Below are 15,316 nucleotides of genomic sequence, written 5' to 3' on the forward strand. Positions count from 1 at the left end.
GCCCGTGGCAAAGATGCAACAAAAGCTGTAAGACGGTTAACGGGGGGATTTCCTTCGGGCCTTGGCACAAGTCTGCTGCCTGGACAACTGTACATGCCTGCAGGCCAGCAGGGGCCGTGTGCCCAGGAGCGGGCTGACCATTCTCCGGTGAAGCTCCCAACAGGTGAGGTAGGGCAAGGAAGAGGCGACGAAACACCACGGCCCCGGGTGCACGACGGGAGCGCGGGCTGCAGGGGAGGCTCCCGTCAGCACCCGTGCCGGACACTGGCTCCACACCGGAGCTCCGCGGGCACCTGTGACCCAGCGTGACGATGATGTGCCCTCCAGGCAAGTGCCCCACACCACGCGGAAGCTGACAGCCCAGAGAAGTCCTTCAGGACGAGGGAAGGTCACGGAGGGAAGGACCAGGTGTCCTCTGTGAGGAGGAGAACGTTAACTCTTGTCGTTTTTGAAAACCACAACGCGCCAGACGGAATTTAGCTGTTTGATCACATTTGAAATTCCTCAAAACTGTTCGTGGGTGATGAGTTAGAATTCAGCGTATCTTTTTTTAAAGTGTCTTTTGAATTAAAATGCAAAATGGGCTCTAAATACCAGGCGCAACAGGGGACACCCATAAATGAGTAACGGCACGAGGCATGGCAAAGGTCGCTTTCCCCTCGCAGGGCCTTCAATGGTCACCTTTAACCCATCTGAATCCCCTTCCGAAGTCACATGCTCATTAATAATCTTTTTCAGAGGCCACAGGTTTTCAAGGCTCGGACAAGTACCTCAATTAGAATTCCTGACGATGTGACTTGCACGTGTGGAACACACACTAGGACCATTTTCTTTAAGATCGTCAACCCTTTCTGTTGTTGTTTTAAGCAGGGTGCTCCCGTCTGTGAGAACCTTCTCTACTCCCTGGTATCTAGCCGCTGACCCCGACCAGGTGCTTGTCCGACTTCCGTGCGCACAAACCCCCAGCCCCTTGTGAAAGCCCAGCGGGGGCTGGGGACGTGCTTCTGAGGGACGCCTGGGCTGCTCGTCTACAGAGCACACTCTGGGCAGCAAGGTTGCCTAAACTGGAGAGACAGGAAAATGGAAAGGCTAGTAGATGATAATGCTTATTTAACTGGCTTCTTTCAAAATACAACACCAGCACTTCTTCTGGACATCTTTTTTCTCAAACAGGAAAACGGAAGTGACGTCCAATACAGAAATCAAACGGAAATTCTAATTTTAGAGAAGCTGTCCCAATTATCTGGAAGACTCATCATTCAGTGACAAAAACCAAACGTGAAGAGTATCGTCTCTCAAATTTGGCTCTGTAACTTTTGCATATCGTCCAGTTACACGTTTTCTGGACCACGCAGCATCTCCCTTGGCCCAAGGAAAAAGTCCTCAGAGGCACGTCCTTCGCAGGAAAGGGACAGAGGGTGAGGACCCCCGGTCCACCACGCGGTCAGATGGCGGGTGGGGAGGCGGTGCCCTCGGGCAGGAGAGGCGTGGGCAGGGGTGGGCGGAGGCGGCAGGAGATGAGCCCTGAGGCACAGAGCCGCTGGAGGGAGGTGAGCAACGATGTCCAATGAGCAGAAGAGGCTGTGAAGGGCAGAGCAGGAAGGACACCACGACCTTGACCTTTCTTAACCACACCCCTTGTTTCAGCGCAGACGTGGGTTGGTCTTAGAGCTTTAATACCAAGGTTTCAGTGAGAGCCTTTTTGTTTTTCCCTTAAAGCACTGAAAGTCTCTATCTGCTCTCTCTCAACTGCGAGTGTGGGGCTGCGTGTTCCTCACACGGGGAGCAGACGACGCGGGGGCCCCGATCCGACAGAGCCCACGGCCAGCTAAGTGAGAAGCAGGGAAGGGTCTTCGGCAGGCGGGGTGGTTCCAGAGGGCGACCCGGCAGACCCGAGCGTCCGTCTGGCCACGGGCCACTTCGGCACCGCCCTCCGAAACGGGAGGCAAAGCTCTGAGCCAACACGGGAGGAAGACGCATCTCTCCGGAGGGAGACTTCCCGAGATTCCCAGAAGGATCCCCGGCCACCGAAACAGCTTCCGCAACCCGTCCGCGTCAAGCGGCGCAGTTGGAGAGGAAGTGATCGTGCCTGCGGTGCCGGCGAGGGGGCTGCCAAACTTGAAACCGCACTAGGGATGACGGCAAATCACTAACCGCTTACACAGCAAAAGTCCTCTCAATCGCGAAAAACACACCGGAGAGAAAGAACGGAGCCACCCAGAACGAGCCCCGCGACGCAGCGGCCGACGCGACTCGTGGGCGCCGTCCTTTGCGAGCGCACGCGCACTGCTCCGGGCTCGCAGCCTTCACCGCGGGGAGGACTCGCCACACGCGGCGCCCGGTGAGACGCACGGCCGCCGCTGTACGGGCCCGCCGCCCCGACCCGGCCGCGGCCAGGGCGGTCCACGCTGCCGTGCTCGGCCGCGGTCTCCCCGGCACGTGTGTCCCCACGGGCTTCCCCCCATCTGTCATCTGTCCAGGTACACGGCGCAGCTCAGAAGCCGCCAGTAGGTTCCGTCACAGGTGCCGACGTGCGTGGGACGCGTCGTCCGTCGGAGCGCGGCCACAGTACGGGCCCCACTCTCTCTTCACATCTCGAACTTGAATTCCGAAGGCTCTTCATGTGCGGCTAATCGTTTCCGGTTTTAAGGCTACCACGTACTCTTCTACTTGGCACGCGGGACAAGGAGATCACAGGCATGTGAGAGGGCTGTTGTGTCAATTTGCTATAAAGGTATTTAAACAGAGAGAAAACGGAAATGCAATTAGAAATACCTGAGGTAAAAACTCTCTTGCTAGGTCCAAGGCCTTGCGGTACGCGGCGTCCCCCTCCTGGTTCTGTTCTAGAACGTGGCTGATCAAGCCCACCGCTTTGGCTTCTTGGCCATCGAGCACGCGGGCAGAGAAGATGAGCTCTTTGGCCAGCGATATCCCGATAGCGCGCGGCAGGCGCTGCGTCCCCCCTGCGGAGAGAATGGGGGAAATGCGGGCAATGATTTCGCACCTTGTAGTCTTAGCATTTCAGTGTTTCGCTTCTTCATTTACCAAACAAACCAGGGCCAGAGGCTTACATGTCAAAATTAGTAGGTAGAAAACTACTTCAAAGCAGAATGCAATTAGTTTATAAAATTAAAAATCCCCAAAAAAGAACTGGAGTACCTTCTGTAATTATTAAGGGATTCTAGCTCTATTTCTTGTAACACAGCTGCTGTGTTCCCAAATCGAATCCACAATCCTCACCACGTCAGGGGCCTTGCGACGCATAGTGGTGGGCAAGCAATACTGTCCCTTAGCGCATTTCACCCAGAGGGATGACAGGTCCATAAGGTGGGGCACCTTTCATTAACTTTGGATAAAACTTGTCCAAGCCTGAAATCTAACTCATGTGCTTCTTTTTTTTAATTTTTTAATGTATATTCATTTTTGAGAGAGATAGAAAGAGAGAGAGACAGAGTGTGAGCAGGAGAGGGGCAGAGAGAGAGGGAGACACAAAATCCAAAGCGGGCTCCAGGCTCCAAGCTGTCAGCAGGGCTTGAACCCACGAACCGTGAGGTCATGACCTGGGCTGAAGTTGGATGCTTAACCCACTGAGCCACCCACGCGCCCCATAACTCATGTGCTTTTTAAGGAATCACTGACGGTAAACGAACTGCAAACTGATTTTAATTTAATAAAAATAAAGCTAGGTAAATCTTCGTGAGACAACTCGGTGCTGGTAGAGAGTCCTCGTCACTCCTGGCGCACTACCCACCAGATCCATCTAGAGCTCCGCTCTGCTACCTACTAGTGACGAGGCCAAGATCTCGTTAAAAAGAAGGCTGGGCAAAAACAGGTAATGTCCTTATTCGGCAGCTTTCATTTCTACCAAGAAGAATATGGAAGCAGCTACGTTAGGATTCCCATAAATCTCATTCTGAAGACAGCCGCTGGGCTGCCCAAGGGCACTGGTGGCCAGGAAGCAGGGGAGAAGAGCGACTGTCAAGCTGCAGAGAAAAAGCAAGGTGACGGCCTGCCACCCAGACGAGGTCACTGTGTTTTGTTTGGCCCGCAAAGTTTAGAATTTTATTTTTATGTATTAGTTGCCAACATTTAAAAAATGGGTGGAGGTTTCAGGTGGGAACTGATTTCCACCGGGAGGCCCATTTGAGACACAACGCATCCATGTGGCCACAGCCCCTCTCCTCTGTTGCCAGGACTTTAGCCTGACAAGCTCTGCTTTCTGTGAGACAACTTTGAAAGGAGGGGCGCCTGGGTGGCTCAGTCAGTTGAGCATCCGACTCTTGAATTCAGCTTGGGCCACACACTCATGGTTTGTGAGTTCAAGCCCTGCATGGGGCTCTGCACTGACCCCCTGGAGCCAGCTTGGGATTCTCTCTCTCTCTGCCCTCCCCCACTCACATGTGCATCTCTCTCTCTCTCTCAAAATAAATAAAATTTAAAAGACAACCGAGATCTTTCTTATTCTCACCTCAATCAAAAGTGGCACAATGAAAAATAAAGATCACAAATTGCAGAAAGCATGTTTCCCTTTAGTAATGAAGTATCTTCCTACGTTTTTAACGAACAAAGCATGTCTGCATTGGAAGAACACAATTTAAGATGCTATTATTAAGCAACTATGTTAAGAACCATGTGCAGCTATTTAGAAAATGTGGGTGATGTAGAAAAAAAAGAGAAACAAACACAAACCTCAACGGACTGGGAAAGGACTGATATTTTCAATAAGGATTGGTTTTGAGTGTAAATAAAATGAGTAGGGCTTCCGTAGACTACAGTTATTGTTTATACCGTTCAATTAGAGATGGTGAGTTTATAAGTGTTTTACTTGATAAGGCAGAAAATGTGCATCTGAAAAAAAATGAAGCATTGACAAACTTGAATCTAACTGTAAACAGCGACGTTGCTTGGCCTGGTAAAGACAGGTCTGAGAACGCACGGGACGAGCACCAGGGAAAAGGGCAAGTTATCTATGGCATTTCCAATGGCAGCTGATGAGAACAGAGATATCAATAATACAACCCAGTATTTACTCATGGAGCAGATGGGAACTTTCATGAGATGGATTCATGAGTAATGTACGGACATCGTATTCATGATAAGCACAACACTAGGAAATGATTCTCTTTCACGTTCTGTGGAAAGTTTGATGTAGACTGGTCAAAATTAACAAATGTGAGCTTCAGGGATCGTTGCTAATGCCGCACTTGTTATTCAACCGAAACTCGAGTCTTGCAAGGTGGCCAAGCTTACACCCATTCGTTATTTCATTTCATTCAGAGTATCGTTCTCCAGGAACGAGGGCTTTGTAGAAATTAAAGACAGGAACAGTAATGAAACGAAGACCAGAAAACACATCCACCGCCCTGAGCTGAACGGCACATAACTCAAGCTCTGCTCGGTGACATGGGCGAGGGCCAGAACGATCTGCTGGAGGTCGTGGCCTGAGCGAGGGTCGAAAGACCAGGGGAAGGGGGCTTTCTGTTCTTGCCGGAAACGACGCATCAGAGGAGCTGGGAAAACCCGCACCTTGGCTCACCAACTAACACTGCACCTAAGACTCAGCCTTTGGGGGGACATCGAAAGCCATCTGCCCTAGGAACCTCATGTAAGTGGGCCATGCCGGCCGCTTGTCCTTCTGTGTCTGGTTTTACTGCACTAAAGCATACCGTGCTCCAGGCTCACCCTGCTGTGGTGTGTCCGCGTTTCCTTTTAAGGCTCAGTAATATTCCACTGTATGAATACCACGTCTTATTTATTCACTGACCCGGTGATGGACACTTGGGTCGTTTCCACCTTTCAACTATCAAGAGTAATGCTGCTATGCATATGCGCGTACAAGTACCTCTTTGAAACCCTGCTTTCTTACTCTCTTGGGTAGATACCCAGAGGTAGAGTTGTTAGATCATACAGTAAATCTAGGTTTAACTTTTTTGAGGAACAGCCATACCGTTTTCCTGGTAGCTGCACCATTTTACATTCTTATCAACAGGGTACAAGGATTCCAATTTCTCCACATTCTCAGCAACATTTGCAATTTTCAGGGGTGTTGTTGTTTTTTTTTTTTTTTGAAGGGGGGAGGGAGGGCTTGATGGTAAGCATCCTAACTGGTGTGAAATTGTACCTCACTGTGGTTTTTGATTTACATTTCCCTAACAACTAGTCGTGTTGAACTTCTTTTCATCTGCTTATTGGCCATTTGTGTATCTTCTTCAGAGAAACATCTATTTAAGTCCTTTGCCCATTTTTTAAATGGGTTGTTTTTTTGTTGTTGTTGAGATGAAGGGGTTCTGTATGTATTCTGGATAGTAACCATTTATCAGATAGATGATTTGCAAATATTTCTTCTCATTCCATGGACTGCCTTTTCACTCTGTTGATTGTCCTTTGAAGCACAAAAGTGCTTTTAATTTTAATTTTAATTTTGATGAAATCCAATTTTTTTTTTCTTACATTGCCTGTGCTTTTGGTGTTGTATCCAAGAAATCATTGCCAAATCCAATGTCACAAAGTTCTTCCACTGTTTTCTTCTAAGAGTTTTACGGTTTCAAAACTGACATTAAGGTCTTTGATCCATTTTGGGCTAATTCTAATACGTGGTGTAAGGTAAGGGTCCAGCTTCATTCTTTTGCAGGTGGATTGTCCAGTTTTCCAAGTACCATTTGCTGAAAGAGGCACTCTTAAATAATTACACAAATACATTATTTAATTCACTCACTCCCACGGAAATTCTGTCTTTAGGAAAACTATCTGGTGAAAACTTATCTGGCTCAGTTTCCTATGCTGCAATCAGTTTGCAGCAAAGACTGGGGGTGGAGCTGGGGGCGACTTCCCCGTGCTCCTCCCAGTCATATAAAATTTGTGATCTCGAACTTTATAAAAATGACGTGACCTGTTTGGTTTGCCTTTCTCAGTTAATATGAACAGCTTTGAGCAAAGAGCCGTGCACGTGGAGGTTATTAAACCACGGGGCATTATGACACAAAACGCTACACATGATCAGTGAGGGATCTCAGATGTCTGACAGTATCTCAGGGATAGTCACCCTAAATAGAGAGTATTTTTATGTCAACATTCTACGCCAGCTCGGAAGTACTTCTGTTTACGGACAGCTATTTGACATAATACAATTAGATAAAACACTCGTGCTCGTCAGGGGAGTCAAAGCTCAGCGCAGCACCACACCAATTACCTAATTATTTAACACAAAATGAATTCACTGAGGGAGTGTATGTGCAGAAAACTAACCCGTCACCTATGAATTACACTTCCTCCTTCATGACATTAAGCATAGGATGAAAATAAACAAACACAGAACAATACAGCTTCTAGCAAAGTCACTGATAAGTCCAGCGGTGAGCAGGGGGGCAGGCAGTGTGCGTTGGTGGGGGGGGGGGGGTACAGCGGGGAGCCACTGCCCCCACCTGACGAAGCGGGGAGGTCAGCAACAGAGCGGGAACCGCAAGCACCCAGGATTTGTTCACATCCGAACATAATTTGCTCCCGGCACTCGTATCCTGGAAGCAGGCAGCTGTGAGCCACGTCTGAAGCCACAGACAAAAATAACAGGATGAAAACACTCAAAATGGAGTCCGTCTGGTCTTGCTGCTTTTGCTTGTAATCCATCAACGGGACAAAAATGAATGTGTGGCTGCAGTTTTTAGTTGGCTGAGTCTTTTCCTTTACTTACTAATTTTCAAAATAACAGGGTGGTTCCCTAGCATCCTCCAGAGGTGACGAGTTAAGTTTTTTTTTTTTTTAATTTTTTTTTTTTCAACGTTTATTTATTTTTTTTGGGACAGAGAGAGACAGAGCATGAACGGGGGAGGGGCAGAGAGAGAGGGAGACACAGAATCGGAAGCAGGCTCCAGGCTCTGAGCCGTCAGCCCAGAGCCTGACGCGGGGCTCGAGCTCACGGACCGCGAGATCGTGACCTGGCTGAAGTCGGACGCTTAACCGACTGCGCCACCCAGGCGCCCCGAGTTTTTAATCTTCGAGAACCATCACAATTTTACAGACTTTAACATGTCTGATGCATCAGAATCAGTGCAGTTCTTATCTTTATAGACGGTCGACCACCCCAACCTTGGCTGGTGGAACTTAATGAGATTGGCTCTAGCGTCCTTCTGATGTGACCATAACAGTCTTTGGTGACTTCTTGTTGCCCAGGACCATGGAGTGTTCCAGAATCATCCTGTAGCTCTCCTCCCCAGGCCCCACATCGACCACTTGGCCCACAGCCCTCTGGGGCTGCGCTGGAAAATCTGACGCTTCCACTCACATTGTGATCTAGCACACTTAACAACAACCATGCTTTCGAATGCATGTTCTGTATGTTCTCTTAGTCATTCTGTGTTGAGTTTCCAGACTCCGTTCTTCCAACGAATCATGAGTGTGAAGGACGGGTGCTAATGTGAACATGGGGAGCAAATCCTCTGGCCGTGAGGACTCTGTCATGTGATGCTACCTCAACTTTTTCCCGGTCCACTCTGTTCAATCCAGCCTCTTTCACAAGACGTACAATTTTATTACACGTCCTTGAAACCTTAGAAGTCAATCACAAAGTCTGGGGCAGTTTTCTCAGGGCTGCATCAAGACCACAGATGGCTGCCCTAAGAAGTCAGAACCCAGGTTCCTACTGTTCCTCCTTTGCTGCCCTCCCCCTATGCATTCTGTCCTCCGTGTTACCTCATGGTCCAAGAGGGCTGCAGCAGCCTTGTCATCACGACTGCAAACCAGGCAGAAGGAAGGGCAAGAGAGTGCTGAGTTTTCAGAGCCACTGATGAAGTCCCAGCCAACAACTGTGCCTCCTCCATGTCACTGGCCAGAACTCGGGCACACGTAGTTGCAGGGGCGTGAAAGGTCACCTTCTTGCTCAGGGGTTTGCCTTAGCATGTGAAGGAAACCCGGGGCTCTTACTACTAAGGCAAAATGAAAACAGGTGTGCACTTAGCAGTTGCTACCTCAAGTGGTAAAACTGTGTTAATCACATAACAAAATGTTTTCATGTTTACCTATTATTTGGATTGAAAGTATATTGGAAATGTTATATTCCATCATTACTCTATTATTTTAAGAAGGTGTCAAGAATTTTTTTCCCCTATGTAATCTCTTCTGGGGTAATACCACTTAAATTTACTTTAAACGAGCAACCTCTAGATTAGCGATGGCTTAAACACAGCAAGTGTGTTTTCGCCAACAAGGGCAAGAGGCGAAAATTTTCGCCCCGCTCCCCTGTGTTCGTGCTGACCTCCAGCGCCATGGGGAGCTGCTGGTCGCCATCTGGGGGTGCAATCCTTCTCCTCCCAGACCACAGTCCCACTCAAAGTCAAAAATAAACCAGACACAGATGCTACCTTCCTTTTGTTATATTTACATAATTTAGAGTTTAAAGCAACCTTTATGTGGCATTTCACCACCAAGCATAACGTAATACGTAAAGAACAGCCACAGTTTGCAGATTATAAATTATAGTTTAGTACTATTTACAAGGTAGAAAATGTCAAGTTTTTCTGTTTTTGTTTCTTAAGGTTTTTTTGTTGTTCTCAAGAGTTATGTACATACCACATTAAGGGCATTTATTGCTATAATGAGAAGGGATCTCAGAATTCTACAAGTAAATATCACTTTTGAATTATGTCTAAACCCCCTCTCAGAAACAGCCAATTAAGGTTACTTTTTCCTTGAACTGTACAAGACACATTGCAGGAGAATGTTAGTTTTGGATTATAATTCCTGTTGCAACTCTGTCAGAGGGCTTTAGGCAAGAGCTTTCTTGCTAGATCTTGGCTAGATGTTTACAAAACTGACTTCCTCCTGCTTTCATAATGAAACATCAAGGTCAAAGAGGAATGCACTATGTGAACAAACATGGCGTGTTTACTGGTCTCATGATGGACCATGTCACAATCATACAAAAACCATAAAAATATTTATCCTTCAATTTGTGACCAACATTTGCAGTGTGGTAAAACCTTCTGTTCTCTGAGGATTTTAATTTTTTTTTAACATTTATTCAGGTTTGACAGAGAGAGACAGAGCATGAGTGGGGAAGGGGCAGAGAGAGGGAGACACAGAATCCAAAACAGGCTCCAGGCTCTGAGCTGTCAGCACAGAGCCCTACAAGGGGCTCAAACTCACGAACTGCGAAGTCATGACCTGAACCGAAGGTGGACACTCAACCGACTGAGCCACCCAGGCGCCCCTGTTCTCTGAGGATTTTTAGCACGTTGTAAAGTAGTGAGAGAAAATACACGCACACACACACACACTGGAAGAAGTAAGGGGTAAGTGAGAAGAAAACCCTAAGCAGGGAAAGCCGAGCAAAAACTAACAGAAATACATCAGTTTGGGCTGTATGTGGTTTATCCTAAAGGAGCATTTAGCAAAAGTTAAAAACTTTTCTTTAACGTTTATTATTGAGAGAGAGAGAGAGAGAGAGAAAGCATGTGCAAAGGGCAGAGAGAGAGAGGGAGACAGAGGATCTGAAGTGGGGTCTGAGCACAGAGCCCGACGTGGGGCTCGAACCCACGGACCGTGAGATCATGACCTGAGCTTAAGTCGGACGTTTAACCAACTGATCCACCCAGGAACCCCAAAGCTTAAAACTTTTAAGAACTGGGTCAGGGAAGAAAGGCTGGATATCAAAAATAGTTTTCCAGAGCCAATTAAGCTGACTGGCGACAAATTAAAACCTTTGTGATAAAGCTTTCATTAATATGCATTCTAGAAAGCTTTCCTGAAAATTAAGTCCATCACTGTTAGAGACACAGAGATGCAAAGGTTTTTTTCATGAAGAAAAAAATTACAGGGGCGCCTGGGTGGCTCAGTCGGTTGAGCGTCGGACTTCGGCTCAGGTCACGATCTCACGGTTCGTGAGTTCGAGCCCCGCGTCGGGCTCCGTGCTGACAGCAGAGTCTGGAGCCTGCTTCGGATTCTGTGTCTCCGTTTCTCTGTTCCAACCCCGCTCATCCTCTGTCTCTCTCTCTCTCTCTCTCTCTCCTTCAAAAATAAAACATTCAAAAAATTTTTAAAGAAAGAAAATTGTGCTTCTTTTCAGTGTTTACGTGCAATGTTTCCAACCAATATTTGAAGCACGAGCTTTTTTAACTTTTAAAGACCGTGTCGTGCTACAGCAGACGAAACGCAAGAGCTTACTTTGCGAAACCAACTGAAGACGGCCGCCGCGGGCCCCTCCGCTCCTCGCGGCAGCCGCGGGGGCTGTGAGCCCGGGCGCTGGGCCTGAGGCAGGGGCGGCTCCGAGGGGCGGCGGAGGCCTCCGCCCGCACGCGTCCCCGAACGAGCGGCCGGCAACCGGCTCCGGCCAGAGCGAGGAGGTGCCGCCCGCCAGCCGAGTCACGCGCAGAGCGACGGAAGAAAGAAGGGAACGGCCGGGCTCCCCCACTCGGGCGGGACTTCGGGCAAGCCCGCCAACAGCCGCGCTGCCCGACAGCGAGACGGCGTGTGTCGGGGCTGTCCCAGACGGGAGTCGCCCGCCACCCAGCGCGCCGCCGCACTCCAGACGTGACGTGACGTGACGGGCGCGGCCGAGGCTCGGGGCGCCGTCCGTCTCCGTCCAACTGGAAACGGCACCCGCGGTCCGCAGCCACGGCCCTGGACCGCGCGGGTCAGGCTCCCCTGTCCCTTCGGCCTCCCGGGAGCCCCTCTTCGGTCGCGACGCTTGTTTCGGTTGCAAAATCGAAGAGACCGTGATAGGCTCTGCGGCTCACTTGCACGGGCACGGCGCCGTCGGCAGCAGTGCGGCCGCGGCACGGGCACCCGGTCGGCACGACTCCTGCCCCCCCCCCCCCCCCCACGGCTCGCCCGTCGGGCGGGAGGACGGCGCTTCGCACAAAGGGAGAAACGAGGCAGCCCACGCCCAGCGACGGTCTCGGTAGTGAGAAGGGAGACGGCCAGAGACTAAACGATCCTCCCACCTGCAAGAAAAGTGGGTGTCCGCAAACCGGACGCAAACACCACAGGTCCGCCGGAAGTTAAACCCGGGGACGGCTCAGAGAACACGAAGGCCGCGGGAAGAAGCGAGCCAGCGGACTCTTCCGTACGCTGACGTCCAGACATGTATCAAATTACTACTCTTGCGGGAACAGAAGTCTCCCTACGGTGGATATTCTGTGCTATCCGTCATAGGACGCTGCAACCGTTGTACAGGGTTACGTCTTCTCTGCTTCAATCCCTGGCTAATTATACAGACGATATATTATAGAAGATAAATACAGTCGGTTCAAGTCATGCGAGTGCAAGTACATCACAAGGATTACAGCTGGGCTGCGTATCCCTTCCTTTCTGAGACCACTCACAGGTATGTAATTAGGGCGTCAAGTGAGAATACACACGCATGTATGTACAGACATGGCCACCCTAACGAAAACTCCTGGTTTTCTTTAACGTAGCGATATTTACTAAAAATACAACGTGTCATGTTTACCCCCTGCGGTGAGCCACATGATTACTGAAATAAAACACCAAATTTAATGGTTTGCTATCTATAGATACCACTAAATTCCACCTCTTTTTGAGTTGTATTTACCATATTATGCTTTAAAACAAACCTCATAAACATGGAAAACAGTTACGTGATAATATTCCCTAAGGCAAAAGAATGGCAAATGTGGCAAAGCATAAACCACGCGGTCTGTGCTTTAGAAGAGACTGTTTCATTACCGCCACCGATTCCATAAGAACTACGGTTAAAGTTAAATGCATGTTCCAAGTTACCTGAGAACTCAGTGGCTTAGAACAGCAAGCATTTAGTCGTGTGCCGTTTCCGTGGGTCAGGAATCCAGGCATCGTCACGTGATCACGTGGTAGCAACGGCCCCGGGTGTCTAGGCTCACTCGAGCCACTGCTGGCCTGTGGGTCCCGCCTCCCAGGAGCCACTCCACGGGGTCTAGGCTCACTCGAGCCACTGCTGGCCTGTGGGTCCCGCCTCCCAGGAGCCACTCCACGGGGTCTAGGCTCACTCGAGCCACTGTTGGCCTGTGGGTCCCGCTCCCCAGCGGCCACTCCGTGGAGCTTCCTCTCAGCCTGGCAAGTGGCTCTCCCAGGGTGACAACTCCAGAGAGCAGACACAAGACGGACCTGGGAGGCGATTTCCCGTGCCTTCTGCCACATTCTTTGGGCCATCGATACGCCCAGGCCTCACGAGGGAAGGGGCCCCACGTGGAGTGGGCACTTAGAGGCTGCCAAGCACAGGCACAAGGCTCAAGTGCACAGCCCGTGATGTAAAAGCCATCTCTTCTTCTGCCCATCTGCCCATGAGCAACAGGCGCATTTTTCCAGAGCACATTCACACAGCATTTTCCAAAACTATAAAATCGTCCTCCAGTCTTTCAAACTCAAGGAAGAGATGAACAGAACATGTTAACCATTATCTTTAAAAAATAACAAAGGGGGCAAAGTGGAGAGAGTATAATATGGAAGACGTTCCTCCTGGAAAGCTCGTCCCGTGAAAAACAGTCTTTGCCAACTACGGTCAGAAGTAGAGCGAGTGACACCCACACATCACCGGCGCTTCTAGCCTTTCTAAAAAGTGTTAATTTAACTGTATCAACAAAAAGAGAGGACACTCTGGTGTTTCGTACAAATTGCACCTTGACCACTTCATTAGATGAGGGTCTCAGAAAGGGCTGAGGACACAAGAATCCTCAATGTGCACACATTTTCTCTCTGGATAAGGACGCTGTAAACTCTTATTGATAAATGAAACAACATACACAAATATTTGACAAAATGACTAAATAATGGAGTGGGCACAAAGATCCGAATACTTTGTTTTCCCTCATCAAAAGCAGGTCACATGGTAAAAATTTAAAGATTCCGGCACAGCAGAACCATGATTGATGGAATAAATAACCACATTTAGTGAGAACACATCAGGCACTGCGTAATTTAACACATCATTACTTACTTTCGCAAGAATCCCGAGGCCGCAACGATCATCAGTCCTCATTTGACAAATGGGAGGACCAAAGGCTCAGGAGGGTAACTCATGCCCACTAGGCAGAGCAGTGGGTGAACGAGGGGAGTCTGGTCCTGCGGCCCACCTGCTTCTCCCGACGGCGAGCCGCCCCCTCTCCGAGACAGAAGAGGCACGGCTCCTCGAAGAGCTAACTGTGGCAGGGCAAAGTCTTGGAGGGAGTTAGCACAGGAACGCACCTGGATGACCAGAAGGAAGGAAAGACCTGCTGCTGGTACCAGGCCGTGACCGATGGCAGGGAGCGTCAGAACAAGAGTGCACGGCGGTCAGTTCCCACCACACCGAGCTGCCGCGGGGAAATGGATTTCCGTTCCGTCAAGGTCCCCGGACCGAAGGCTCGGGCCCTCCTTCCACCTAGATACGGCCCCCTCCCCTTGTGCAGCCAATGCGGGCCCGCCGCCACCTGACCCTGCGGGTCTCAGGGCTCTCCTGGCAGGAAGAGGCCAGACGCCCGGGACCGGTGGGGGTGAGCATCGGCACACATCCAGCGAGGAGGGTGCTGGGCCAGCGCGGCCAGCCCTTCACCCCTGCACTTTGAGGTCCCCTGGGAGGAACAGCTTCTTCTTTTTCCATTTTGAACAGAAAACAAACAGCAAAATAAAACAGACATGGTGTTTCACAGTGGCTGAAACCATAAAGATAACTAATTAGCATTATTACTCCTTATCGGGAGAACAGCCAATTGGTCCGTGAAATGACGGTACAGGAAGATTTTGTTACTTAGGGAACCAGTTGACAACTGTTTCCTATTAACAAAGGGGAATGAGCCATTCTTGAGCGCGTATCCGAGGAGGATGAAGCAACTCTGACTTACTGGAAACACATTATTTTTGTAAGATGTATCCAATACCCGGTTCGGGTTCTCGTAACTCTAACTCCTGCTGCGAGACAGAAATCCTGTCGGAAACAAGCAACCTTCTCCCTACACCCGAAACAAAACAAAACCCCCTACCCAGCGACCACAACCCCTTCCTCCACCAGCAACAACTACCCACAGCACATCGTAGCAGCTCACGTGCGTTCGCCCACGGCTCTGACATTGCCGTGTTCGGCTGGGCTAATTCATAACAATTATCTGTTATGTATTTTCCCAACGTTCGTTGTATCGTATTAACAGAATACCAATTAAAATGACAAAACTGTCACAATAAAATGTTGGGGTAACACCCCAACGCCACACCCACAGACTTCCTGGTTACGCGCGACGCTCCTGGTCGCTGGCTTGCTCACAAATGCACAGAAACGTCAGGTGCAGGTTTAATCCAGAGGGTTTTATATATTTATTACAGGTTCGTACTTTAAACTACACTGAGGCTCAGATGG

At 49.5% G+C, this 15,316-nt stretch overlaps 1 protein-coding gene across 7 annotated transcripts in view; it reads right to left on the bottom strand.

Annotated features, from left to right (window-relative positions):
• The window catches only part of AUH (AU RNA binding methylglutaconyl-CoA hydratase), a 358,169-nt gene that overhangs the window by 203,400 nt on the left and 139,453 nt on the right, over positions 1-15,316 (bottom strand). For all 7 annotated transcript variants that reach the window (XM_032595623.1, XM_032595622.1, XM_032595621.1 and 4 more), the window contains one exon: positions 2,776-2,963. In XM_032595623.1, coding sequence (XP_032451514.1) covers positions 2,776-2,963 — 188 coding nt within the window. The remainder of the gene's footprint in view (positions 1-2,775; positions 2,964-15,316) is intronic.

This window comes from Lynx canadensis, chromosome D4 (assembly GCF_007474595.2).
Source record: "Lynx canadensis isolate LIC74 chromosome D4, mLynCan4.pri.v2, whole genome shotgun sequence".
NCBI classification, from domain to species: domain Eukaryota; kingdom Metazoa; phylum Chordata; class Mammalia; order Carnivora; family Felidae; genus Lynx; species Lynx canadensis.